The sequence below is a fragment of the Hypanus sabinus genome, chromosome 29 (genome assembly GCF_030144855.1).
Source record: "Hypanus sabinus isolate sHypSab1 chromosome 29, sHypSab1.hap1, whole genome shotgun sequence".
NCBI lineage: Eukaryota > Metazoa > Chordata > Chondrichthyes > Myliobatiformes > Dasyatidae > Hypanus > Hypanus sabinus.
In genome coordinates this window covers 14,176,165-14,202,667 of record NC_082734.1, presented here as the reverse complement: position 1 = coordinate 14,202,667, position 26,503 = coordinate 14,176,165, and the positions used below count along the sequence as shown (strand labels likewise).

The 26,503-nt window shown below is 43.0% G+C and overlaps 1 protein-coding gene across 3 annotated transcripts in view; it reads left to right on the top strand.

Annotated features, from left to right (window-relative positions):
* Positions 1–26,503, top strand: part of zc3h7bb (zinc finger CCCH-type containing 7Bb) — a 91,317-nt gene that overhangs the window by 30,852 nt on the left and 33,962 nt on the right. For all 3 annotated transcript variants that reach the window (XR_009508532.1, XM_059953727.1, XM_059953728.1), the window contains exons 9-16: positions 5,042–5,301; positions 8,448–8,697; positions 10,566–10,621; positions 11,990–12,149; positions 16,010–16,171; positions 20,697–20,902; positions 22,732–22,832; positions 24,655–24,836. Coding sequence is in view for 2 of the 3 variants with exons in the window: in XM_059953727.1 (XP_059809710.1) it covers positions 5,042–5,301; positions 8,448–8,697; positions 10,566–10,621; positions 11,990–12,149; positions 16,010–16,171; positions 20,697–20,902; positions 22,732–22,832; positions 24,655–24,836 (1,377 nt within the window). In the remaining variant the exon portion in view is untranslated. The remainder of the gene's footprint in view (positions 1–5,041; positions 5,302–8,447; positions 8,698–10,565; positions 10,622–11,989; positions 12,150–16,009; positions 16,172–20,696; positions 20,903–22,731; positions 22,833–24,654; positions 24,837–26,503) is intronic.

The following is a 26,503-nucleotide window of genomic DNA, read 5'->3' as shown; positions in this document are numbered from 1 at the left end:
GGTTACAGGAGAAGGCAGGAGAATAGGGTTGGGAGGGATAATAAATCAGCCATGGTAGAGTGGTGGAGCAAACTCAATGGGCTGGATGGCCTAATTCTACTCCTAGGTTTTATGGTCTTATTATCTCCTTCTATTTTAGACATATTGTGTGGTGATTTTTATTTTAGAAGATGTCTTGTAGGTGTCCCGGTAAGAACCAGGCTCCCCACAGTGGACTTGGTGCCACAGTAGCATCACAGTTATCTACGGTCACAGAAACGGGGCACACCAGAGTTCGGAGTTCAATTCCAGCACTGTTCTGTAAGGGATCTTTGCACGTCCTGCCCATGGAATGTGTGGGGTTTTCCCCAGGTGATCCGCTTTACTACCACAGTCTAAAGACATATCCAGTAGGTTAATTGGTCATCGTAAATTGTCACACGTAAATTGTCGTAGTTATGGGGTTGCTAGGGCAGCATGGCTTGAAGGGCAGGAAGGGCCTATTCAGTGTTGTATTGATAAACAAACAAGCAAATCAATCGCCAGGGCTGGTAGAATGGCTGAGCCGACTGGATGGGCTGAATGGCCTAATTCTGTCCTATGTTTTATGGTCTTACCTGCAGCAGGTCACTGGCACACAGATAAGCAGATTCACATGAGAAACATTAATTAAACATAAATATTACATAGTTTTTTACAAAAAAGTCATAATTAATACAAAAAAATGAAGTCCATGGTGGATTGTTATTGACCAATTCCCTTCTCTTGTGCAGTTGTAAGAAACCTGAGTGTTCAATCCTGTCTCTGAAGAATGGAGAATAACAGAAATGCCATCCAATATTGTTAAGTGATGTTGGATTGACTGCATTTGGCAGATTAGAAGACGAGCAGCAAATCATGACAAGAGATTCGGCAGATGCTGAAAATCCAGACGAATACACACGAAATGCTGGAGGAACTCAGCAGGTCAGGTAACATCTATGGTAAGGAACTCAGCCTGAAACATCACCTTAATTCCTCTCCATAGATGCTGCCTGACCTGCTGAGTTCCTTCAGCATTTTATGTACATTGTGCTACTGGAGGGCAAGGACAGAGTGGACAGCGTGGAAATGGGATGCAGAATTAAAGCGGCATGCAACCAGAAGCTCGGACTTGCAGAATGAACCAGAGCAAAGCAGTCCTCAATCTGAATTTGGTTGGACTGGAATAGAGCAGATGCACACTGAGCATTATAAGGAACTGCTTCACCTGGAAACTATATACTTAGAGCCCAGATTGGTAGGAAGGGAGAAGATGATCAGGCATTTCCAACACTTGTAGAAGGAAGTACTATATCACAAATGCGGTGATTGCATAAAAAATAAACGAAGTGTTAGGTAGGGAATCGTCCCTCTGGAATGTTGTAGTGTGACAGCTGAGGAGGGAAAGATATATTTAATACATAATGGCATTACACAGGAGATGCTCAAAGGTAACCATTTCTTTGAAAGGTTGATGGGGAAGAAAGCGAGGACAATGTGATTGTGGAAGGGAGGGAAGCACATGAAGTGGGGAAGGCAGGAGAAGTACAGTTGAGGGTCTAATCAATTCTTGAGGAACAATCATTGCTCAAGGAATGGAATAATGGGTCAAGTGACCAGGTTCTAGTCTCAGTACCTAAACTTCATGATATTCATGTTTTGTGTAAGTTGCAGAGGCTCAACTTCACTGTTCAATGATCACAACCCTCCATGTGAAACAGACAATTCAGAGTTGAATTTCCCGATGGATACCGTAAGGGATTGGTTAACTGCTGCTCAAACTCACTGAACTCAGGTTTCTTACAACTGCACAAGAGAAGGGAATTGGTCATGGACTCTTCTACATTTCGACAATTGTGGTTGATGGGGCGGTGATTTGGTAGTTTCAGAGATGGTTTGCTCCTTCTTCCACCAACACGGGGATTGTGTCTGCTCCCAAAGCATGGACTCCAGGTTCTCACTGCCATTCCAGACACTCCTCATCCATTTGGAGCAGTTACAGGCCTCATCAACCTGTTTCCTCCCACAGCAGTTTGTGTTGGGATTCCGATGTCGGACGTGCTCATGAATTGGCCAGCCCAGTGTAACTGTTTAGAGGAACCAGAGCTCAAAGTTGGTGCTGGCCTGGCAAAGGTTGCTGATGTTCTCTTACCTTTCTGATGAATTTGGAGGATTTTGCAGAAGCAGATTTGGTGGTTTTATTTTCAGTACCGTGCGAAGCCTGGTGCATTGAAGGCAGTGGTGAGTTTCATCATCCATGTCTGCCTTTGCCAAGAGGTTCCTCCCAAGATAAAGGGACTGATCCGTAATGTAACAGGGTTCTCTCTATCTCTGTTTTTGGCTGGCACTGCGATGCAGTGGGATGGATTGGTGGAGGGTCTTGGCTTTGCAAATGTTGAGTAAAAGACCTATCTTTTTCAGATACTTTAATGAATGAATTGACAGGGTCTTGGAGTTAAGCTTCCAAATGTGTACAAACACAAGAGTCTTCGGCATACTGAGGTTATAGTTTCTGAGGTGCGAGGTGGTTATGGTTCTAGTGTGAGGTTAAACAGTTTCACAGTTTCCCTCAGGATTAGCTTCACTCCCACAGGACATTTGTGTCGGGTGCAATGTAATATTGTGGCAAGCAAGATTTTAAAAATCAAGTATACTTTTTAACACTGACACCAGTCTTCACTAAACCTGTCTAGTGCAAAACTATTGATTGGCATCAAGACTTGAACATTTAGAAATGTTCCAAATCTTGAACGTTTGGAAGATGGAAACAAATTTCAGTGGGCATTTTATTTTGAAGAGGATGTTCCTCACTCATTCCTGACTGATTCCTTTCCCATGATGGGAAGGGCTAATAAAAGGGGGCATAATTTTCAGGTGATTGGAGGAAAGTATAATGGGATGTCCCAAGTAATTTCTTTGCCCAGAGAGTGGTTGATGCGTGGAATGCCCTGATAGGTATGGTGGTAGAGGCAGATACTTTAGGCGCATTAAGAAATTCTTAGATATGCACATGGATGATAGAAAGAAATGGAAGGTTATGTAGCAGAACATAAGAAATAGAAGCAGGAGACGGCTATCTGGCCTGTTGAGGCCATTCAATAAGATCATGGCCATGGACTCATCTCCACCTACCTGCCTTACTTCCCCTACTACATAAAAAAAACAATTCAACCTTAAATATATATACTGAGGTAGCCTCCACTGCGTCATTCAGCAGAGAATTCTACAGATTTACCACCCTCTGGAAAAAGCAGTTTCTCCTCATCTCCATTCTAAATCTACTCCCCTGAATCTTGAGGCTGTGTCCCCTAGTTCTAGTCTCACCTATCAGTGGGAACAACTTTCGTGCCTTTATCTTATCAATCCCTTCCATAATTTTATATGTTTCTATAAGATATCTTCTCATTCTTCTGAATTCCAGCAAGTACAGTCCCTGGCAACTCAATCTCTCCTCATTGTATAACCCCCTCATCTCTGGAATCAGCTTGGTGAACCTCCTCTGTACCACCTACAAAGCCAGTCTATCCTTCCTCAGTGAGGAGACCAGAACTGCACGCAGTACTCCAGGTGCAGCCTCACCAGTACCCTGTGCAGTTGCTCTTAAATTCAGTTCCTCTAGCGATGTAGGCCAACATCCCATTTGCCTTCTTGATAGCCTGCTATATCTGTAAACCAACCTTTTATGATTCATGCACTAGCACTCCCAAGTCCCTCTGCACAGCAGCATGCTGCAATTTTTAAATATTTAAATAATAATCTGTTATTCCATTTTTCCTTCCAAAGTAGGTAACCTTGCATTTTCCAACATTGTGTTCCAACTGCCAGACCCTTGCCCACTCACTTAACCTACCTATATCTTTCAGTATCTTCTACACAATTTGCTTTTCCACTCAAAATAGTATCATCAGCAAACTTAGACACATTGCAGTCAGTCCCCTCTTCCAGATCTTTAATGTAGGGAAGGGTTGGGTTAATCTTCAAGGAGGTTAAAAGGTTGGCACAATATTGTGGGTACTGTGCTGTACTGTCCTCCGTTCCCTGTTCTATGATGGAGCCAAAGGCTTTAATAAAGTGGAAGAAGAACATGTAAAGTGGCTTGTGATGTTCTCTGTATTTTAGTTGGAGTTGTCACATCAAGAATATGTTCACCATGCCCCCATGATGGTTTAACAACATTCCTAGCATCATCCAACCTACCAAACTTTCTGAGACATTTCTTTCCTCCCCTCTTAAACATTTATCTCTTGCTTTGCTCAGCTCTGATGAAAGGACATTGACTTGAAACTTAAATTCTGTTTTTATTTCAGATTTCCAATTTCACAAGCTTTTGCCCTTGATTTATCCCTTGACTGTTATTTCCGAGATTATCTCTGAGATGATCTGTGGGACTTTGCTTTATCTATATTTTGCCGATAATCTATCCCCATAACCATACTTCAGATATCATCAAAGCTTTAGAATATTCTGTATTAAAGGGGATAAATATCTGGCTACATTTGTTTTCTCTCTGCATTATTTATTTATTCCACAATTTTTTCTTTCATTTTTGCTATTATTATCACCCAAACCTTAAATTGTATTAGAAAAGCATTTTTACTCATTTTTTTTGTCCACTTAATTCTTGTAGTTTATAAATCATTATGCAATATGATCTGCCTATCCTAATTAAGTCACCACATTCACCAAATTTCCTAAAAATACTTCTATGGGAGATTGATTCTGTTCTTAGAAATGTGTACCAGCACAACTTCTGACAACAAAAGTCATTTCTTCTTGGCATGTTTTTATATAGTCTTTAAGATCAGTACATGTCACTATAAATTACAGCAGCAGCCATTTTGGTACATAGTTTTGCTGAGTCATTGCCAGTTGCAAATCTCAGCCATTAGGCGGCTCTGTGTAGTGGCTATTTGAGATCTATAATCCTGTATCTGAGAGAGTATCTTCACCAACTAACAATGCCAGAGCAAAAAACTGATTAATCATTGTGTTTTTGATGCTTTTTTTTTGCCACGATTGTGTCTTTGTTTTTATGATGCAGATCTGGCTTTGGAGTTTCCATGTGCTCCTGGTCCTGTCACCAACCCCATACCAGCCAGTGATCCGTCAGGCCCTCTTCTCTCAGCTGCCCTCAGTATCCAGCAGTCCCAGGAAGACCCTGCTCCACTTAAATGTTCAGTAGGTGATGGCGTCTCTCTCTCGGTCCCTGAAACTACAGATGAATTTGCAGATGGAGAGATCATTGGAGAAGACTTGGACACGTTATTGGATTCTATTGGCGAGGCAAATGAATTTCCGATGGTAAGAGGCAGATGTAGACAAAAGGAAACGTAACCTCCCGTGTTTGGATTGGTTTTGTGCTCTGGTTTAATGTTGGGTTAAGGACTATAAGATTGGAAATTGAATTGAATTGAATGATCTTTATTGTCATTATACACAGGTACAATGAAACTCTGTTTGGCCTCCTCTCAGGCAATCAAACAAAGTGGCAGATAAAAACAAGACAGTAATAGAAAAATGCTATTAAATAGATAAGTAGCAGAAAATAAGTTACAGCAGCACCAAAATGTCACAGTCATGCACAAAGTGCCATTAGTGCAAGTATTTGAGTTTTTGTGTCTGCTCACAGCTCAATCATTGTTCTGTGGGAGTGGTGTGATGGAGGCCACAGCTCTGGGGTAGAAGCTGTTCCTCAGTCTATTTGTTCTGGTGTTTAGTGTCCTGAACCTTTTGCTGGACGGCAGCGGGTCAGACAGGGAGTGGCTGGGGTGTGTGGTGTCTCCGGTTATGCTGATTGCTTTCCTCCTGAGTCTGCTGGAATGGACGGGAGCTCCATCCTGACAATTTGCTGGGCCACCTTCACCACGCGGTGCAGGTCTTGTTGCTCAGCAGCTGGGTGGGTCTTAGCATATTACAGGGATTGGAGATGATATAGACGAATTTCATGGTGTCATTTGACAGAAGGGATCTATTACAGAAAGTGCACCTGCCTATGGTATCTCAAACCGCAAGCAGATTGGGAAAGGGCAGTAGAGGACTGAAACAGGATCGTTTCATGGGGAGGAAGAATAGGAGCACAGGCAGCAGTAGGGGTAGGTTGAGGTTTATAAAGGATGAAGTTTTCAGAGCTAGATTAGGATCTTTTGAGCAGAACAAAGGTGAAGGCCCATTGGAGACAGGTGCATTGTGTCACTGGCAATTTGTACAAACAGATCAAGTTCAGTAGATTATGATTATGCTTCTTTCAGTTGTCTATACTGAAGCAGAAATAGTCATGCGGATTAAACTCAATCTTTGCTTTTACCACCAGTCAGTGGCAGATTGACCAACTGCTTTACGTTTCGCTCTTGGCTTCCATTGAATGAATGGCATTAATATCTTAAGCTTTCTAAAACAAGCCCTGTTACCGGCAGACATGGTGAAGTTAGGCATTGGCCCTGGGAAGTCGACCACTGTTTGTGGAATTGGCTTCACTGGTCTGTCGGCATTGCCACGGTTCCCCCTTGCGTTGGTGCAACAGTTGGCTGATCTGCAACACAGTCTGCCACCGGATAGTTCCTGTTGTACTAACAGAAGATGGTGTGATTGCTTGTTCTTTGTACAATTGCAGCCAAAACCACCTATGGTGAAAGTACAGGCAAATTTAAGATTGTGGTTTTCAGTTGAGTGGTTGGTAGCTAACCGAACAAACAGAAGAATAGCAGTGTTTCTCCCACTTCAAGGGATTTTTTTTCCCCTCTGTTCTGCAGCATCAGCTGTTGTGAGCACTTCTGGGCTCATATCTAAGAAATAGATTTGCTGGCGTTAGAGAAGGTCCGGAGGAGATTTACGCCAATGATCCTGGTAGTGAATGGGTTAATATATGAAGAGCATTTAATGTCTCTGGGCCTGTAACTGGTGGAATTTAGAAGAATGGGGGCAGGTGGGAATCTTATTGAAACCAACCAAATATTGAAGGATGGAATGGATGTGCAAAGGATGTTTCCAATAGTGGGAGAGTGTAGGATAGAGGGGACAGCCACTGTATAAAAGGATGTCCTTTTAGAAAACAGATGAGGAGGAATTTCTTTAGGCGGAGGATAGTGAATCTGTGGAATTCATTGCTCTGAAGGCAAAGTCAATGGGTATACTTAAAGCAGAGGTTGTTAGTACTTAATTAGTAGACCTCTAAAGATTATGGGGAGAAGGCAGGAGAATGGGGTTGATGGGGAAATAAATCGGCCATGATGAAATGGCGGAGCCGACTCGGAGGGCCAGATGGCCTAAATCTGCTCCTACGTCTCATGGTCTTGTGTCTTCTCTGGGGAAGCTGTGTAAACTGCACCACTGTGCCACTGGCTACTTTTTGAAATCATTTTGAGTACTGTTGAATGTTGCTGGACATTTACTGAGTAGATACTCATGAAATCCATTTACCAGCATTACACGAACAGTCCATTCACAGCATTTTCCTCCCAAACTTAGTGCGGCAGTCTCAAACAACAGGATTGTGATCTAGTTGACATTTGACTGGGCAAAACTAGAGTAAATCTACTCTACCAGGTGGGATGTTGTGCTCTGTCCCTCTTAGTTTTGCTGTTTAAATGAGTGAGTGTTAAAAATAGACATGTTCTACAGAGGGAAGGAGCATTTTAATATTTTGGATGTGATTCTTTGTCAGAGGTATCAATCTTGTTCCTGCCCTCCCACAGGCCAGGTTCCTGAGCACTTGCGATAATGGTCCTGTTCTTCCTGGGGCTGGATAACTTTTCAGCTGCTTTCCCAGTGACTCAGTCAACATCCCACTCCCTGTTGACCTTCATCACCCAGGGGCCTGTAAACCCATCACCCACACCCAGAGGAGTTTCCTTGTGCCTAATCTGCAGATTAACCCCAAAGTTGGACCAAACAGCAGGAAAGCTGTGGAGACTTGTGCGGGAGTCACGGCTAGAATGGAGATAAGGAGTAAGTCCTTTAGTCAGACAGTGGTGAATCTGTGGAATTTGTTGCCACAGGCAGCTAGGGAGGCCAAGACTTTATGTATATTTAAGGTAGAAGTTGATACATTTTTGATTAGTCGGGGCATGAAGGGATACAGGGAGATGGCAGGAGACCGGGACTGAGAGGGAAAATGGATCTGCCATGATGAAATGGTGGAGCAGACTTGATGGGCCAAATGGCCTAATTCTGCCCTTTATCTTATGGTCTCATCGATCCCAAGCTTTGGGATGGGGCATTCAGAAGCACGGACAGTGTCGTAGAGGTTGCCACTGCCGATTTAATCCAGTGCCAGTGAGGTGCACCAAAACTTGCTCATTTTGATATTGGTGTATTATTGTCACGTGTAGTGAGATACAGTGAAAAGCTTTTGTTTATGAGGCATCCAGACAGATCATTTCATATTGAAATACCTGAGTATGCAGGCGTCTCAGGAGGAATGCTCCATGATCATTCACTCTATTCCACAGACGTCAGTGGCAGGGACGATTCCAACCAACCTACCCAATGACGTGTCCAGGCTACTCGCCGCCTTACCCAGTGGCGCCCCAGTGCTTCCGCCTGCTGTAAAGGGTGATGTTAGCCCTAAAGTGTCGCTCCCATCAGCCTATTCAATGCTTCCGGTCCAGAAGATGGACACCCTGGACACGATCGGTCCAAGCACAGCTGTGACTAGTTTGGATTCTTTGGATCTACTCCCTGGAACAGAATCACAGTCTGGTAAGGGTGTTCTCATTCTTGAACTATTGATCACATGCTTAGTGGCAAAACACTTCCGTTTGTTTAAAATCTGCCCCACAAAAGTAACTGAGACTTTTAACGTGTCCATTTTACACAGGGCAACACATTTCACAGCGTATCCCTTGGCCTCAGTGGATGTTTCTGCAGCTACACAAAAATGTTGCCAGTGATGTTCAAAGACTTATTGGATAATTAGTATTACTTGGAGAATAGGGAGTTAAGGCGTCGTTCAACCGGGATTTTTAGATTTTGAAAGTAATTCTCCAGGTAGGACGTGCAGTTCAAGTCACAGCCAGACCATTCAAAGGAAGTTAGTGGTGAGAAATGCAGTAAGTTGTGGGACCTTCTTCCACAGTAGTAAATCTGAGACTGGCTTAAAATTGCTTAACACCGTTGGCGAGTAAGACTGTCGAAATGGTGAGGGTAGGATACAGATCAATCCCATCTCATTGAATGACAAATAGGTTGGAGATGCCAATTTGTATGCTTCCAGCTTGAAATATTATTTAGTACATTCACTCTTCTTTATCTTCATTTTAATCTAGACCAGGGGTTCCCAACCTTTTTTATGCCATGGACCATTAAGCAAGGGGTCCATGGACCCCAGTTGGGAATCCCTGAATTCTAGCCAGAAACCTTAAGCTAGGCTGGAAATGTAAAATGAAAATAAAAAATGCTGGAAACACTCAGCAGGTCTCTGTGCAGAGACAAGCAGAGTTAATACTTTAGTGTGAAAGTCGCTCCATCAGTTTCAATGAGAGATCTTTGACCTGGAATGTTAACTTCTCCTTCCACAACTGTTACCTGACCCTGCTGAAGTTTCCTGTATTTTCTGACCAATTTATTTCACCCATCCTTCAGCCATACCTCTGACTGGAAGGGATGTCAGAGGACCCCGACTGTTGTGAGTGTTATGGTTTTCTTTGCTCTTGGAGTTCTAGAATGTCCTATCTGGTGAGCTATGTATCTGCCCAGTCACATCAACCTACATCTGGTCCTCAGCCCTTCATACCTCTCCATTCCATGTACCTATCCAAATTTCTCTTAAATGCTGCAATCAACCCCGCATCCACTACTTGCAGTGGCAGCTTGTTCCACACTCTCACCGCTCTCTGACTGACGTACCCCCTCATTTACTTATTTAATGATTGAGATACAGCACAGAGTAGGTTTTCCGAGCAGCAATGACCAGCAATCCCACGATTTAATCCCAGCCAATTATCCCAATGGGATAATTTACCACGACCAATTAACCTATCAACTAGTACATCTTTGGACTGTGGAGGAAAGTGAAGCACTAGGAGGAAACCCACAGGGTCACGGGGAGAAGGTACAAATTCCTTCCGGGCAGCAGCGGGAATTGAACCCTTGGTCGCTAGTACTGTAAAGCGTTGTGCTAGTCACTAAGCTACTGCGCCAGCCCTTAAACCCTTAAACCATGACTCAGTGGAAAAAGCCTGCTTGCACTTAGCGTATCTATGTCCCTTATAATTTTATATACAATTGCAGATGCTGCAATTCTTTTCTTCAGTAAAGTATCTGTGACTTTCACTCTCAGGCCTGAGACCATTAAATCACCAGGTCAGGAACTATTGGCCTACTTGCCAGTGCCAGCTGAAGAGTGAAGAAGAACTTTAGCTTCATAGCACAGCTTCATTTGTTCTGATAAGTTGAACAGAGAGCTGTGAGCAGAAGCTTATGCAGTGCAAATACTGGCACTAATCTTTGGTTCTAAATAGTCTGTTAATTTTAGAGTAAATTTTGTTCAGGGTTATGATAGAGAGAATGAGTATCAGTTTTTCAGAAGCTCAAGATAAATAATGACAATCAATTTTATGCCTCACCAGTATCAAGACCAATGACACCAAACAACAACAAGGGCGTATCAAGCAGCTTCCCTTTGGTGAGTCCCTTATGTTCATTATACCTCCTTTATTGCGGTTTGAGTTGTGGTTAGTCCAGGGAGCATATTGGTCCTGAAAACCTTTGATTGAATTAATTTTCACAAGCCCTTTCATCAGTCGTCTCCACGCTTATTCCCTGAAGTCTCCGAGCTGTGATTCAATCCTTTTGCGGCCTTGATGAAACAAGATGGAGGCCACCCCCAGATTTTGACGGTGAGACAATCTCAGTCCATTCTCACCTGGGCGCCATTCTACCTGCTTTCTGGCAAAAGGCAGTAGGTAACAGTCAGGGGCCACTGAGGTTCAAAGATCAAATGATTCAGATTAATTCAGTTTTGGCGGTGGGCATTTATTGAATGGGTGGTGATTTTACTTTCTGATAACTTTGTGGTCATTGTTCTCCCACAGTGCTGTTGGGTTATAGTTCCAGTATTTAGACTTGGAAATTATCAATGGACGGCAAGTTTTTCTAAGCAAAATCCTGGAGGAACTCAAGAGGGTCGGGCATTATCCATTCTGTATCTCAATGACTGGAAAGGAAGGGGACAGGTCAAAGTAAGAAGTTAGAGGGAGTAGAAGAGGTACAAGTGAGAAGATGAAGACAAGTGAGGGGGGTGGGGGATGAAGTAGGAAGCTGGGAAGTGGGGAAGAAGGAATCTGATAGGAGAGGAGAGTGGACCATGAGAGAAGGGGAGGGAGCGGAAGATGATATGCAGGTGAGGAGAAGATAGGGGCCAGAGTGGGGAAATGAAGAGGGGGAGAGGGGGAATTTTTCAGCTTTCCACACCTGATGGAAATTGGTAGTGAAGGATCAGGGTGGATTTGCTGTCAGAGTCTGCCTAAGTAAGAGTCATAGTCACCATCCAGACTATGTTCTCTTCCCATTGGGCAGGAAGTGCAGGAGCCTTGGGTCCCACACCCCCAAGATCTGGAACAGTTGTTACCCCTCAACTACCAGGCTCCTGAATCAAAGTGGATAACTTCACTCACCTCAACTCTGAACTGATATCACAACCTATGGACTTACTTTCAAGGACTCCACAACTCATGTTCTCGATAATTTATTATTATTATTTTATCTTTTTATATTTTGCACAATTTGCTGTCTTTGGCACATTGGTTGTTTGTGCATCTCTGTTTGTGTGTTGTTTCTCATTAATTCTATTGTGTCTCTTTGTATTTACTGTGAATGCCTGCAAAAAAATTACTCTCAAGGTGGCGTGTGGTGACATATATGTACTTTGCTAATAAAATTTACTGTGTACCTTGTACAATGTGAGCCATCAGACAACAATAGACTGCAGGAGAGTGTAAGGAGATCTGGAATTTTGCTCCGTCCTAACGATCACCCCCTCTTTCTGCGTCAGGGTAAGCAAGTGAATTGCCTGCCTGCATCAAGCCATCCTGCAGCTCTCCTGGGATTAGTGCAAAGAGGCGGTGAGTCAGTCCCATCGCCATTGACGAAGAACCCACTCGGTGATACGCACGATCTGCACCAGGCCTGCTCCTCCTGCTTCGTTAAATCAGGTAAAGAAAGCGCCGTGGCTAGGTTCCCGATGCTCAATGTTAGGCCTCCTGGTTGATGGGGCGCTAGCAGTCAGCGGTTCATAGAGTCATAGAAAAGCACAGCACAGAGAGAGCTCATCTAATCCGTTTAAACCGCCTAGTCCCATCAAGCTGCATCCAGCCCACAGACCTCCATACCCCTCCCATCATCTACCTGTCCAAACTTCTCTTAAAAGCTGAAATCGAGCTTGCACGCACCACTTGTGCTGGCAGCTCATTCCACACTCCCACCACTCTCCGGGTGAAAAAGTTTCCCCTTAAACTTATCACCTTTCACGCTTAACCCATCACCTAGTTGTAGCCCCACCGAACCTCAGTGGAAAAAGCCTGCTTGCGGATACTCCATCAATACCCCTCATCACGTTCTACAGGGGCTGTATTGAGAGCATCCTGAGCAGCTGCATCACTGCCTGGTTCAAAAATTGCACCATCTCAGATCGCAAGACCCTGCAGCGGATAGTGAGGTCAGCTGAGAAGATCATCGGGGTCTCTCTTCCCGCCATCACAGACATTTACACCACACGCTGCATCCGCAAAGCAAACAGCATTACGAAGGACCCCACACACCCCTCATACAAACTCTTCTCCCTCCTGCCGTATGGGAAAAGGCTCAGAAGCATTCGGGCTCTCACAACCAGACTATGTAACAGTTTCTTCCCCCAAGCTATCAGACTCCTTAATACCCGAAGCCTGGACTGACAGCTTGCCCTATTGTCCTGTTTATTATTTATTGTAATGTCTGCACTGTTTATGCAGATCTGTGTAGGTCTATAGTCTAGTGTAGCTTTCTCTGTGTGTTTTTTTACATAGTTCAGTCTAGTTTTTGTACTGTGTCATGTAACACCATGGTCCTGAAAAATGTTGTCTCAGTTTTTACTATGTACTGTACCAGCAGTTATGGTTGAAGTGACAAATAAAAGTGACTTGACTTGAATTTTGTATACCTCCATCAATCCTCCAAGGAATGAAGTCCTAACCTATAGGTCCAGTTCCAGCAACACTCTTGTAAATTAGCTCTATACTCTTTCAGCCTTATTTACAGTCTTATGAGGTCTTATGATGATAGGTCAGATTGCCTGTCATTTCCAAGACATGAAGCATGTGCATACTGCCGGGCTGCCCTGCAGCGGTGTGTGTAATGCTTTACAGCGCCGGCTGTAAGGTTGGGACTCAATTCCCACTTCTGCTTGTAAGAAGCTTATATGTTCTCCACGTGACCACACGGGTTTCCTCCACATACTCTGGTTTCCCCTCTCATTCCAAAGACGTACGGGTTAGGGTTAGTGTTAGTGACAATCAGAATCAGGTTTAATATCTCCGGCATATGTTGTGAAACTTGTTGCTTTCTCTTGCCCTTTCTGAGATATGCAATCGGTTCTTTGGTCCTAACTGACATTGAGTGTGAAGCTGTTGCTATGACATCCCTCGACTAGCTGATACATCTTGCTCCTGTACGCCTTCTTGCCACCGTCTCAAATTTGGCCAACGAGAGTTGTGTCATCAGCAAACTTATAGGTGGCGTTTGAGCTGTGCCTGGCCACACAGTCATGGGTGTAGAGAGAGTAGAGCGGTGGGCTAAGTGCACATCCCTGAGGTGCGCCGGTGTCGATTGTCAGCAAGGTGGAGATGTTATTTCTGATCCGCACAGACTGTGGTCTTCCGGCGAAGAAGTCAAGGATCCGGTCGTAGAGGGAGGTACATAGCCCCAAGTTTTGAAGCTTTTGAATCAGAGCTGTAGGAATGATTGTGTTAAACACTGAGATATAGTCAATAGACAGCATCTTGACATAAGTATTAGTGAATTCTGAACATGCAGTGTTGGTGACATCTGCCCAACACAATCCTCGCTGATTTGATGCAAACAACGCATTTCACTGTGTGCTTCAATGTACATGTGAAAAATAAAACTAGTTTTTATCTGATAGGACAATAAACTACCCAATATTCAGTAGCAATGTACTACAGGTGACTATTCTAACGGGTGGGGAAAAATGAGTGGAGTTGCCATTATTGAAGAGAGGGGAATTCTGAGTTGCTCCACAATAGGGTTTTGCTTTATTTTTTTAAATGGACTGCGTTTAATATTGGTTTCACTGGTAGTACAGCTGGACACTAACTAGTTTCCTCAGAAAGGGTTACTCTTGTCTAATATCCATTACTCACAGATGGCAGTATTAGCTGAGAAACACCAGGCATCCATTGGGCAATGGAGGGAATCGTAGAGGTGAATGTGAAAAACTGATGGTGTTGCAACTTAAGTAGCTAGCCTTATAATCAAATGAGCTGCATTTAGTTGCCTAGTCTCTGACCTGCTTTTAGGGTCTTACACCATTCCATCGAAGCCCAGTGTTATAGTTCCTCATCTACTGACTAGACATGTTACAGGCTCAGAGCTCAATATTGGATCAATGATGTCAGATAACCGGCCTTTCCAAATTGGCGTCAGAACCTTACAGTCTTGGTACATAGACATCAACTTCTAACCTTAGCCCTGTTTTCCTTTCTGCACAGATTCTGCCTAACCTGCTGGGAATCTGTTTGTTTTACATGTTTCAGCAAATGCAGTGTCTTATGTCCCACATATCCCACATTTTTGTTTCTTTCTCTTTGCATCCACATTCATCTCACTGTACTTACAGCCCCTCAGGAAAGACCAGTTGCAGTCAGCAAGCCTTTCTCACCTTCTCTCGGCATCATTGGTGTCATTAAGCTTCCCTTGGCCTCCACCTTTCCGCAGACATTCCCTTTGTTCACTCTGCCTCTCTCCTCCCTCTGCAACTTTAAACATGCTTGTTTTCTAACATTTACAAGTTCAAATCTCTCATTCCCCCTGTACAGATGCTGCCTGATCTGCTGAGTATCTTGGCATTTTCTGTTCATCTTTAATCACTTCTGTTTTGGGTCAGCAGATGAAGCCATGTTGGACTACATTCTGATGCCAGTAGTCCCACATACCTGGAAGAAGGCAGAGAATGAAAGCTTCACCAAAAAATAAATTGATGCAGTTTATATCAACTGGGAGAGACCAAATAGAAGTGGTCGATACTCTTTGGAATTATATAAAAAGATGAGAATGAGGCAGCACAGTAGTGTAGTGGTTAGCACAACGCTTTAAAGTACAGGTGACCCAGGGTCAATTCCCACCACTGCCTGTAAGGAGCTTGTATGTTCTCTCCGTGGCCGCATAGGTTTCCTCCGGGTGCTCCGGTTTCCTCCCACAGCCCAAAGTCATATCGGTTGGTAGGTTAATTGGTCATTGTAAATAGTCCCAAAATTAGGCTGGGGTTAAACTGAGGTGATGCTGGGCAATGTGGCTTAAAGGGCTGGAAAGACCTATTTCACGCTGTTTTTCAATAAAAAATTAAAATATGGTTTTTAAATGTTTGAAATTCCCAAGAGTTAGATGGTGTTCCTGAGAGTTGGGTGGTGAAAGGTTTTTTTTTTCACTTTCTAGCTGAGGAGTCTGGAACCAGGACATGGTGAACCTAAGGGATGGGGCACACGTGACTGAGATGAGAGGTTTTTCACTTGGAGGGCTGAGTATCATTCTCAACCCCAGAGGGCTGAAAATGATCGGTTCAAGGCTGAAATACTTAGATTCCTGGACACATAAGGGTTAGGGAGACATGAATTTTTGAGGAAAACTGGATGAGATACAGTTTTTTTAAATCGGTAATTTTATTTGAAAGGTGATGCATGTTTTATATGGTTTACCTGTCTTCCCATTCCCAATGTTTTTAAATCGTATTTGTTTGTACCAGTTTCCCAACCTTGTCCTAATTATGTTTTTTTTTCTCCCTGTGTGTTTTGTCTTTTTTTAGGAGCTAAGGCATTAGATTACACTTATAACCCTGACCTAGATCATAAATGTAAAAAAGATCTTTTGATTGGAAGGCTGAACAATTCAATGGACTCACGATGGAAGAAAATCAGGCCCAGACCTACCCGGAATAATTATGGAGGCCCATACTACTTGTGTAACGGTACGGTCGTGCAAGTAATTCCATTCTACTTATAAGGGAGACCTAAACCAGCAGATGTACATATGCAATATGCAACAGTAACTTATAAATGCAAAACTGAAATGAAGTAGTTTATATAAGAATTGACTTTTGCTGGTGTAATTCCAATCAACAGTGTGGGGAAGTACGGTCATACACTTTGGTAGAGGGAATAAAAACATAGATTATTTTTAAACGGGGAGCAAATTCATAAAGTACAAAGGGTTTTGGGAGGCCTTATGCAGGATTCCCTAAACGTTAAGTTGCTGGCTGAGTTGAGAGTAAGAAAGCAAATGCAACATTAGCATTCATTTCGAGAGGACTAGAATAGAAAAATAAGATTGTAATACTGAGGCTTTATAAGGCATTGGTCAGACCATATTTGTTTTGTGAGCAGTTTTGGCCCCCATATCTAAGAAAGGATGTGCTGACATTGGAAAGAGTCCTCTGGAGGTTTACAAGAATAACTCTGGGAAATGAAAGGGTTAAATAAGAAGAGTGTTTGTTGGTTCTGGCCTGCAATTGCTAGAGTTTAGAAGAATGAGGTGGGATCTCATTGAAACCTCCAAATAGTGAAAAGCCTAGATACAGTGGACATGGAGAGGATGTTTTCAATCTAGGAAGAGTCTAGGACCAGTAGGTTTGGCCTGTGAATAAGAAGATGTCCCTTTCAAGCAGAGATGAGGAGGAATTTCTTTAGCCAGGGGTTGAGAAATCTGTTGAATTCATTGCCGTAGACAGCTGTGGAGGCCAAGACTTAGGGTTTATTTAAAGCGGAGGTTGATATTATTGTGTATTTGATATTTCAATCATACTTGAGTAATCTTTTATATATAGCTTGGTTAAGTATTTTTGTTTGTTTAAACAAAATTAATTACAGGTTATCCGTCATCACACTACCATGTGATGTGTGCGTGCCTTGCTTAAATTAAAGAAGATAAACTTGTTTCTGCAGACTCATGCCTTCCCTTGAATTAGTCAAGGTTTTGAAGTTACAAAAGATAACAGACAGCTTCTTGGTTAGTCAGGACGTCAAATGTTAAGGGGAGAAAGCAGGCAAATGGCTTAATTATGCTGCTATGTCTTATGGCCTTAAGGCTATGCTTTAAGAAGAAGTTGGATCACTTCTGTATTAACTCAGTTGTCTTTGCTGAACTGAGCTCAGAGTTTGTGGTAGGAAGACAAAAGAATAGAAATTTATGCTGATAAGTTGAGATGAACGGGAGGGAAATCGTGTGAAAATTAAACACCAGTTGGACATGGACCAGTAAGACTGAGTGGGCTCTTTCTGTGTGCTAACATTCTGAGGGGGAAACTGCCCTTTTTGAATACATTGAGGTGAAGTCTTCATTTCTAAGTTCACGGAAGATCTGCACTGGCAACTAGACAACTTGGGCTGAGGCCCAGTGTTTCTGGCTCAATGAAAATCCACAGGTGTGATGTGTGAGAGACAGAATTCACTAATTATTGTTGTAAAAGTGATGTTTAAAAACACAAGATGCTGGAGATGCACAATGGGTTAGGAAGCATCTGTGGAGAGAGACAGGGTTAATATTTCAAGTCAATGACATTAAGAAATACCCAGCCTACTGAATATCTCCAGTGTTGCCTGCTAATGATGTACTATTGATTTGCGGTTCCTGTTCTGTTTTTGGAAGGTTAGAGGTCAATTTGCCACCCACAACCTGCATTATGATTATAACCACATACTTTGCTGTATTTGTATGTAGTGAAGATAAGTATTAACCAGGACTCTTAAGGATAGAATCCCCACCCCTTTTTCAAATAGTGCTGTGGGATCTTTTGCATTCGCCTGAGGGAGTAGACAGCACATCATTTCAACATCTTTGCCCAAGGGTACACCCTCCATGCACTGTTTTTTATGCTGGTCTGGTGTGGGACTTAAACCTTCTGATTCAGAAGCAGGAGCTAACTTGCTTAGTCACAGCTGAAACCTCCAAATAGAGTCACAGAGCCACACAGCATGGAAAACAGGCCATTCAGTCCAACTCGATCATCCTAGCCAAGTTGTCCAACTGAGCAAATCCATTAGCTAAAACTGCCTTTCCATTCACCTGTCCAAATCTCATAATTGTCCCCATTTCTACCACTTCCTTTGTGGGAAAGACTAGAGCAATTGAAGTCTTTTTTTGCTAACGGATGCCATCAGAACTTTTAAGGATCAATATTTATTCTGTAGAATGTCGTAAGTATACACATCCGTACTCTGGTCACTTAGAGAACATCCTAACAAGCTGCATCACTGCTTAGCAAGCAACCTGCACTGCGGCGGTCAGGAAGGCTCTACAACGGGCACCAGCCTACCCACCATCAAAGACATATATACAGAAGAGTGCTGGAAGAGGCCCAGTAACACCATGAAAGATCCTACCCACCCTGCTCATGGACTGTTGGTCCCACTCCCATCATGGAGGAAGCTACGTAACATCCACACCAGGACCACCAGTCTCAAGAAACCACTTGCTTTCCCCAAGCAGTAAGACTGATCGACACCTCCGCTCACTAACTCCACCACTACTTTATTATTTCCCATCAGTCACTTTATGTACAGTCTAGTGTCACTTTACAGACATAAAAGCTATGTAGATACACTATATAAGCTATCTTACAATTTATATTTATGATGTGTTATTATTATTATTATTATTATTATTATTATTGTAGAAATTTATTTTTCCTCAGCTCAAGCTGGTAAAATCTGAACTAGCCAAGCATGCTCATTTCTCAATGTTATGTTCCCCGTGGCTTGGATCTCTCAGTGAGCCATGATCTTCCCTATCTATCTCTGTAACCTGCTCTGGTCTTTTTGTGCGTCCCTAATTTTAATAGACTATTCTAGTGGTGTTTAGTATTGTGGCTTTCTGAAGATTTACAGAGATATTGCTGATTAACTGTATTTAATTGTGTAGTGACTTTGGAATGATACCCATTGTAGATATTACCATCAGGACGATGTACACCCTGTAATGTTTCATAGTCTTGCAATTTCCTCTTTTAGTTCCGCATATTTCTGGAATTTTTCGCTTCTTGATTTCTGTAAGTTATGTGTGTTTGGAATGGCTATATCTACTGAGTAAGTGAAGTTACAAAAGATAATAGATAGTTTCTTGTTTAGTCAGGGCGTCGAATGTTATGGGGAGAAAGCAGGAGAATGGGTTTGGGTATGATAATAAATCAACTATAATCGAATGGTAGAGCAAACTCGATGGGCTGAATGGCCTAATTATGCTGCTATGTCTTAAGGCCTTAAGACTATGCTTTAAGAAGAAGTTGGATCACTTTTTTTTAATATTTTTTCAAAACATTTTACGAATTAAAAACCCCAAATCCCATTGAGGAACATTAAAACAGTGCAAAATTAAGCATACAATAACAATATGCTACAAAGGAAGAGAATTTAGCAAAAAAAAAGCACCTGAATTAAAGACAAGTAAGCTTAGTGTCCTCCCCAAGCCCCACAACACAAGAAAAAACAACAGCAACTCCAGACCAACCACAACACAATATAGAGAGTATAAGTCAGGACAGCCAAACTCCCAGACTGTGAATACACTCAGCAATAGAGGGTAATAATGCCTTCTACCAGAAAAAAAAAGGAGCTGAAAGCAAGGGACCGAAAAGAAAAAAAAACCCTAGTCAAGAGGAAGGTTATGAAAGTACTCGATAAAAGGTCCCCAGACCTTATGGAACTTTAGATCCGAATTGAGAACTGAATAATGAATTTTTTCGAGGTCCAAGCAGGCCATGATGTCGTTAAGCCATTGAGCATGAGTGGGCGGGGCAACATCTCTCCATCTGAGGAGGATCAAGCGTCTAGCCAGGAGAGAGGCAAAGGATAATATTCGGCATTTGGTCGGACCCAGACATAAATCTGTCTTGCCCCAAAAACCAAACAGAGCAATTAAGGGGTTTGGTTCTAGGTGCTGATTCAGAATACACGATAACGTAGTGAAGACATCTTTCCAGAATTTCTCCAAGCTAGGACAGAACCAGTACATACGGATGATAGAGTTGGATCACTTCTGTATTAACTCAGTTGTCTTTGCTAAACTGAGCTCAGAGTTCGTGGTAGGAAAACAAAAGAATAGAAATTTATGCTGATAAGTTGAGATGAAAGGGAGGAAAATTGTGTGAAAATTAAATTAAATCTTCTTGCTTGTCTATTCCTTTGGTTATTATTTGTGCTGCATCGGATCCAGGATAACGATGACTTTGTTCTTCTTACACTCGTGCACAGGAAACAACATTACACAATCTTGAATCTTCTGAGAGAGTTGTAGTGTTCAATGGTTTTCACAACAGGATAGGTTATCGATACCCACTGATAATGTGCCAACTGAAGTGACTTGAGAATATACCGGTTGCGGAAGTTAATCCCTTTTGGGAATAGAGATGGGTAAATTGACGGAAAGCAGGAAAAGGGCAGCAGATCATAGTGCAAAATGTATCCAATTCATGAAGATGTTCTCAATTTGTTCACTTGCAGATATAGTGAGTAAGGGGGAATGCAAGTTTGGAGATCGCTGTACGTTTGCGTACAGTCAGGAGGAGATAGATGTTTGGACACTGGAGCGTAAAGGAGCAATAAACCGCGAGCTGCTCTTTGATCCACTTGGGGGCGATACCAGATGCAGCCTCACGGTAGCTAAGCTGCTGAAGGAACATCTTGGCCACTTTATGTACCTTTGTGAGGTGAGATACTGTAGCACAAGTGCATGCCTGTTAATGCCACCATCTCTTTGCTCTAATTCAATTAACACAACTCCTCAATGTTATGTTCCCCGTGGCTTGGATCTCTCAGTGAGCCATGTTCTTTCCTATCTATCTCTGAAGCCTGCTCTGGTCTTTTTGTGTGTCCCTGATTTTAATATCTTCACTATTTCCCAGTGTTTCCAACTCCCACAGCTTGAAGCTATAAAAAATTCCCCCTAAAGCTCTGCTTCTCTACCTTTCTCTTTTTCTATCTCACTTCAGCTACAATCCTCATTAAAATATACCTTCCTGATGAGGTTTATCTATCCTGGTACTTCCTTGTTAGGTGTCTAACTTTGTTACTTTGCTGTGTAAGTGGTGTCTAAGTACAAGTTGTTCCTGGTTCACTTGTCGGTCCGTTACCGAATATAGAGTACCGAACATTCAACCTATTCTACCACTGTTCAACTGATACACTCTTCTTCCTTTTATTAGGAGATCTATCTTTTGCCTTTTCCCTCATGTATGTATGTGGCTTTCCCCTTAAGTAAATAGTGCCATTTGGTACTGTATATATTGAATTAAAAACTTTGTGTCCAAACACCAAACAGTCATAGTCAGGCTTGCGTTCCCAAACCACACGCACCAAAGGAGCTGGAGGAAGTCGGCAGGTCAGACAGCATCTATGGAGGGAAATGGACAATCAACATTTTGGGTGGGGACCCTTCATTACTGAAGCAGCACTATAGGACTCTTCATCACCAATCTGAAATGTCAACTGTCCCACTTTCCTCCATAGATGCTGCCCAACCCGCTGAGTTCCTCTAGCACAATCTTCTGTGTTGCCCCAGGTCTCCGGCAACTGCGGTCTTTTGTGTTTCCATTCCTAATGCTGCTTTCTTTTTATTTAGAATGTGCTCAGAACATCTCTCCATCCCTGGCATTCTCTGCTAAAAGGGTGGATGCTGAGTGAATGAATATATCAGGGGCTGAAACTCATAGATTTTCAGACACTAGTGAGACCTCCTCTGTTAGTGTACAGACACACTAATTCTCATATGGACTATAAATGCCATGAAGGCTATTGCTGCAGGTGATAGGTTAATGTGAAGTGCATTCTATGTAGTACCAGTTTTGGGAGAAATGGCCTTCTTGAAGCAATTCTAGTAGCATAGAGATGAAGTCTCCTTGTCAGCACCAGTACCATGTAGATTGTGTGTAAGCACGAGAAAGTTGGTAGATGCTGGAAATCCAAAGCAACACAGGGGGGATCTCAGCAGGTTGGGCAGCATCTATGGAGATTAATGTTTTGAGCAAAGACCCTTCTTCAGGACTTGGAAAGGAAAGGGGAGGATGCCAGAATAAAAAGGTGAGGGGGAGGGGAAGGAGGCCAGCTGGAAGGTGATAGGTGAAGCCGAGTAGGTGGGAAAGGTAAAGGGCTGGGGAAGAAGGAATCTGATAGGAGAAGAGAGTGGACCTTAGGAGGAGGGGATGCAGAGGGTAAGGATAGGCAGGTGAGAAGAGGCAAAAGGCCAGAGTGGGGAATAAAGAAGAGGGGAGGTAGAGGGGGAAAGAAATTATCGGCAGGAAGTACTGTGTATCCATGTTCATTCCGGATCTGGACTGCAGCTGGTAAATTGATATCAGCTACAGTGATGCCCACGTCTGTGTTTACTGGATTTTCCCCCGGTGACTTATTTCACCATTCCTCAAATCAGTGATGCAAAATTTAAAGCCACCAAGCCCTGTGTATATCTCCATTTTAATTGTGTTTATCAGCTCCAACTCCATTCCTCCTCCCACCTCATCTCTGATGCTTTCTGTTGCAGGAGTGTTTTGATAGCAAACCCAGGTTAATAAGCAAGAAGATGAAGGATGATGCTTCTTTCTGTTCCAATCCGGAAGTTAAGCACAACTTTGAAGAGAACAAGTGAGTACAGGTGATCTCAGTGTTACTCATGCGTACTGAGGGAATCCTCATTCGTGCTGAGTAAACTGGCAGCAGTCAGTCAGCTGTTGAAGTGCCACCAGTAACGTCGGTACTCCCATGAGTGGGGGCGGTGAAACGAATCGCCCAGGCCTCCTGCTCCTTAACACTTAGGTTCTTCCTAGAAGGTGTGTGCATGGTGAAACTGAGGAAAGGACAACTCTTAGTTGTGATACCAACTGTGATTGCAGCTTGTTGCTTGTACCTGCTCTCCGTCCAACTCAAACCGTGAAGTGTTAGTTTTCTGGGCAGAGTGTTGGAGCCAATCACACGAGGGAAATAGACAGGAAGTATTCTCTAATGTTGATGGACTTTTGTTTGAAAAGATGGAAATACACACAGGATTTGGTGGGTTTAAATTTTGCATCACTGATTTGAGGAATGGGGTTTAGTCACTGTGGGAAAATCCAGTAAACACAGACGTGGGCATCACTGTAGGTGTTAGCAATTTACCAGCTGCAGTCCAGATCTGGAATGAACATGGATACACATTATCTCTTGCCAGTAATTTCCTTCCCCCTCCTCCTCCCCTCTTCTTTATTCCCCACTCTGGCCTTTTGCTTCTTCTCGCCTACCTATCCCTTCCTTCTCTATCCCCTCCTCCTTCCCTTTCTCCTAAGGTCCACTCTCCTATCAGATTCCTTCTTCCCCAGCCCTAAACCTTCCCAACTGCTTGGCTTCATCTATCGCCTTCCAGCTGGCCTCCTTCCCCTCCCCCTCACCTTTTTATTCTGGCGTCCTCCCCCTTTCTTTCCAAGTCCTGAAGAAGGGTACTGGCCTGAAACATCAACTGTTGATGGGGTTATTAAGAGATACAGAACAAAAGTGAGCAAATGGTTAATGTATAAATTAGCCATGATCTGTTAGAATCATCTCAAAGGCTTCAATGGAAAAAAGAAAGTTGTTGAACTTAGGAAGTTTTACCCAGCAGGTATGGCAAAGGTTAAAGTGGCAAAGCAGGTAGATCACTTGCTAACTCTCAGATCACATGACTGAGAGAGAAGATTAAGAGGATAAATTAATTAAATTGGCATTAGAAACACGAGAAAGTCTGCAGATACTGGAAATCCAAAGCAAGATGCACAAAATGCGGGAGGAACTCTGCAGGTCAGGCAACGTCTGTGGAAGTGAATGGATAGTCAACATTTCAGGCTGAGACCCCTCTTCAGGACCGAGAAGAAAGTGGGAAGATGCCAGAGTAAAGAGGTTGGGGAAAGGGAAGGAGGCTTGCTGGAGGGTAATGGGTGAAGCCAGGTGGGTAGTAAAGAAAGGAAACTGATAGGAGAGGAGAGTGGATCATAGGAGAAAGGGAAGGAGGAGGGTATTAGTATTGGATTATTATCCACACTGAGATGTAGCACAAAGCTTTTTTTTTTGCCTGCCAAACAGATCATTTCATAAATAATTACATTGAGGTAGTGAAAAGAAAACTATGTAGAATATCGTGTTGCAATTACAAATAATGCAGGTAGACAGATAAAGTGCAAGAGACTAGAAGATTGAGTTCATCGTTCAGTGTATGAAAGGTCCGTTCGAGAGTCTGACAATGGGGTGGAGTTGTTGTGGAGTCTGGTGGTTCTTGCTCTTCAAACTTTTGTACCTTCTGTTCGACAGGAGAGGGGAGAAGAGACTATGACCAGGGTGGGAGGTATCCTCGATTACGTTGCTTTCCTGAGACAGCAGGGCGTGTAGATGGAATCAGTGAACAGGAGTTGTAAATATTACTCCAGATTTTTGAGTGCTTGCTTTTCATTCACTCCCCGAGGTGCCTGGTCCACATGTTGCGGGCCATGACAGTGAAGTACTCCAAGATACGTCAGTTCCAGGACCACTGCCAGTTCGATGTGTGCCGTCACGAGGTGCGCTATGGGTGTCTGCGAGAGGATAGCTGTAACTTTGCCCACAGCCTCATCGAGCTCAAGGTCTGGGTGATGCAGCAAAGTTCAGGTACACCTGAGGAAACCGTGCTGTCTTTTCTTTTCAGCATATGCACATTAAAACTTTGAACCTATTTACGGCAAGTTCACAGATCGTCAGTACCACCTAATTTCCATGACTTGGAAATGGAAATGTACAATGACAGGTGACCTGAATATTTCTTCTGCTAAACTCTGATCATCCTTTGCTTTATTCACTCTGCAAATATATATTTTTAAAATTGCAGCTACTGAAATCAAAACCAGAAAATGCTGGAAACACTCAGCAGGTCAGGCAGCATCCATGGAGAGAGAAATAGAGTGAATATATCAAGTTGGAGGCCCCTTGTTAGAGGAGAACTAAACTCTGTTTTAAATGGTTAATATTGTTTTACTTCAACAGCAGCTAAGCTGTACATTTTTGCACTCATCATCATCGTCTTTATTATGTGTAGTGTCGTATGAAGTGGGAGATCATGGTCTAGTCTATGATTGTTCTGAAAATTTTTATACAGAAGTGGTTTGCCATTGCCTTCTTCTGGGCAGTGACCCCAGCCATTATCAATACTCGCCAGAGGTTGTCTGCCTTAGCGTCAGTGGTCACATAACCAGGACTTGTGATATGCAGCAGGTGCTGCACCTTGCCCCAGGGTGACCTGCAGGCTAGTGGAGGGAAAGAGCACACCTTACACCTCCTTTGGTAGAAACCTATCTCCACCCAGCGACCTGATTTTGAGTGTAAAAAGTTCTTTTTTACAGAGCAAACTTTTTGTCTTTGCTTAAAGTGTTGAATAGGTTAGGACTTTATTCCTTGGAGCGTAGAAGAATGAGATAGAGGTGTATAAAATTATGATGGGTACAGATAGAGTGAATACAAGCAGGCTTTTCCCACTCAGGCTAGGGTAGGGAAAACCCAGAGGACATGAATTAAGGGTGAAAAGGGAAAAGTTTAAAGGGAGCATTAGGGGGAGCTTCTTCACACAGAGAGTGGTGGGAGTTTGGAATGAGCTGCCAATTGAAGTGGTGAATGCAGGTTCACTTTTAACATTTAAGAAAAACTTGGACAGGTACATGGATGAGTGGGGTATGGAGGGATATGGCACAGGTGCAGGTCAGTGGGACTTGGCAGAAAAATGGTTCGGCACAGCCAAGAAGGGCCAAAAGGCCTGTTTCTGTGCTGTAATGTTCTATGGTTCTGTTGTTTCAGTTCCTCATTCCTAAAAACCTGTGTGGGATCTGCATTGTGAATTGAGAATTCTAGGCTGGCCAATGATTTGTTCCTCCTAACTTGTCTAGTATAGGCAGCTCTTCTCTGCACCTCCCTGGGCAACATAACCTGCGAGGGAATGAATGAGCTCATTGAGCTGAAGGTGCAGGGACTGTAGCCCTGGGATTCAACTCCACGATGCACATTAAGGACAGAGTCAATTGGAGTTTGTCTCAAACCAACTTTTCTGTAAAAACCTTTCCTGGAATATACAAGGATAGGGTGCAGCCTGCTGTGCTGATTCCCTAGTACACAGCTTATTGACCAGTGTCTTGTATTAGGACAGATAGCTCAAGATTCAAGATTGTTTATTGTTATTCTTCAATACACAAGTGTAAAGAAAAAGAAAATGATTATTACTCCAGATCCGATGCAGCATAAAAACACGCAGTAAGTATAAATATAAAGGCCATATTATAAAACACAATGTA